At 41.9% G+C, this 2,386-nt stretch overlaps 1 protein-coding gene across 2 annotated transcripts in view; it reads right to left on the bottom strand.

The window, feature by feature from the left end:
- The window catches only part of LOC107672344 (phosphofurin acidic cluster sorting protein 2), a 49,977-nt gene extending 48,794 nt beyond the window's left edge, over positions 1–1,183 (bottom strand). For both annotated transcript variants that reach the window (XM_016465492.1, XM_016465493.1), the window contains exon 1: positions 885–1,183. In XM_016465492.1, the coding sequence (XP_016320978.1) occupies positions 885–1,081 (197 nt within the window). In that variant the 5' untranslated portion in view covers positions 1,082–1,183. The remainder of the gene's footprint in view (positions 1–884) is intronic.
- Between the last annotated feature and the right edge of the window lie 1,203 nt (positions 1,184–2,386).

Here is a 2,386-nt window from a genome sequence, read left to right as displayed (position 1 = left end):
CACACACACACACACACACACACACACACACACTCACACTCATGCCGTCTGCACTTCATCAACTTGAGAAACTCCATGTGAAGAATGACATCAGGGTGAAGGAACATCAATGTCCACTGACTTCCCAGAAAAACACATTATGAAAGGGGTGTGAAAGCGTTCTGGAATTCCCCAAAGTGCAGCGAGAGTTCGGATTCAGAAGGAAGCGGAAAACACAAGAACCGGAATTCTGAATGCTGAAGCAGAAACACCAGAACAGACGGCCGAGGCTCATCTGCTGCCACTCACTTCTCAACACATCCATTACCCAAAACAACCTAACTATGGAGAACCGATTCAAGTCTTTACACATAAACAGATGAAGTCCTGTCTGTTCAGCAGGAGTGTGTGAAGTGTTTGGTGGTGATTCTACTAGAATTCAAAGTTGTGCAAAGCTGATCATAGATAACAATACAGCATTAACAAACAACACTCCACAAACCATGATGCTCTCTGTCATTGTTTACTTCTGTAGAGCACAAAAGAAGATATTTTGAAAAATGTTCCTGAAGAATTCCATAGAATGAAACTCAGGGCTCTTTAGTTTCAAAATATCATTTGTGTTCCACAGAAGAAATTAAGTCAGGTTTAAAATGGACGTAAATGATTTTGTGTGAACAATCCTTTCAAAGTACCACACTTTCAGCACCATAGTAATACACCACTGTACTATGGTGCTGAAATATCACTGTAAGGAAAAGATAGTAAACATGAGTGTCACACACTGTCTAACTTCCATCAGAGATGCAGGACAATCAGCAAATAAACATGTCGATAAACACAAACACCAGCACTGACAGCTCTCTCTCTCTCTCACACACACACACACACACACACACTCGTACCGGGGCACGCAGCTCGGAGAGGAGCGGTCGAGCTCCCAGGTGGCGAAGAGGTTCATGGGGACGGGCATAGACCCGGAGCCCGCGGAGCCCCACAGCACCGCTCCAGACGCCGCTGTGGGAGCCGCTCCGCCGCCGCCGCTGCCCGGGTTCAGGAAGGCGGCCCGAAGCCCTCCTCTCTCCAGCGCTGCCGCCATCATCACTTCAGCATGCACCGATCTGAAGAGCTCAGAACTGATGCAGCGCCGCGACGCTCTGAGCGAGCGTCTGATTCAGCGGAGCGGAGGAGTCTCTGAGGCGGAGCTTCTGCAGCCGGGTAACTGACCGACAGAGGGCCCCGCCGCAGCATCTTCTTCATCATCATCATCATCAGCAGCGCTGACCTCAATACACAGAATTAAAGAAAGAAAGAATAGGAGAAGTGTGAAATATATATACAGTCATAATAGATATATTCATAAATATTATTCAATTAATATTTCTATGAATTAAATATTTATAGCATGTCCACAAACAGAAATATTTGTAAAATAGTATTACATTATTACATTTACATGTATGCATTTGCTTTCATCCGACGAAACCTGCATTGCATTCAAGGTATATGTTCACATTTGATCATTTCTTGCTTTCCCTGGGCATTGAGATATTTCTAATGCCATGATCTACTGACTGTATTGCAATAGAATTTATTTATATGCATTTGTGCATTAGCACTATATTGAGACATAAGTGAGAAACCAAAAGGCCAAGACAAATTTGTAGAGTATAGCAAGCCTTAATAATAATAATAATAACTTATTTATTTATGGTTCTTTTGGTGTAGTTGTTTTTAATATAATCATATATACACTTAGTATTTGTATTTTTTGTAAATGTTTATTGTTTTGCAATAAAAAATATAGAAATGGACACAAGCACAAGCACAGAGGAATATGCTGCTTAGCTGAGACTGATCCAGATGTTCTTCTGAGCACTGCCTTAAAACCCTTTAACCAGACTCATCAATATTTAATGACATCGTAAGACATCATGTGGAGGTGTAGAGTTGACTGTATTAATTCTGCACAGCTTTGGTTTGCCTGTACAAGCATGGGTTATGGTTAGTGAGGGTTAGTTAGGTTAGGGTTAGTTGTGTCAGTCTAACTGGAGCAGCAGCTGGAATAATGCCGCTGTCTGAATACGAGTGAAGCAGAAGCAGCTCAGGTCTGTGAGTGACAGCTGGGTCTCACACACATTCCTCTGATAACAGCTGATATGAGCAGCACTGAACAACAGCTGCAGCACAGTTACACACAGACCGGCTCTTTCATTAATCCAGCCAAAGTGAACTTATTCATTGTTGCATTTGCTTGATGGGGTTCTTGTTTTTTTTTCTGTTTTATATCTTTCTCTGTTGAAACAGTGTAATATTTTTTTTATTAATGTTGAAAGTTGGGTTGTTGTTGAAACTAGTCAAAATTAAAGTAACACAACATCTCACTGGGTGTCTCCAGTGTTGACTT

Source organism: Sinocyclocheilus anshuiensis, unplaced genomic scaffold (genome assembly GCF_001515605.1).
Source record: "Sinocyclocheilus anshuiensis isolate Anshui unplaced genomic scaffold, SAMN03320099.WGS_v1.1 scaffold92, whole genome shotgun sequence".
Lineage (NCBI taxonomy): Eukaryota > Metazoa > Chordata > Actinopteri > Cypriniformes > Cyprinidae > Sinocyclocheilus > Sinocyclocheilus anshuiensis.
Note: the sequence above shows the minus strand (reverse complement) of the source record. Positions and strands in the feature narration are given on the sequence as shown.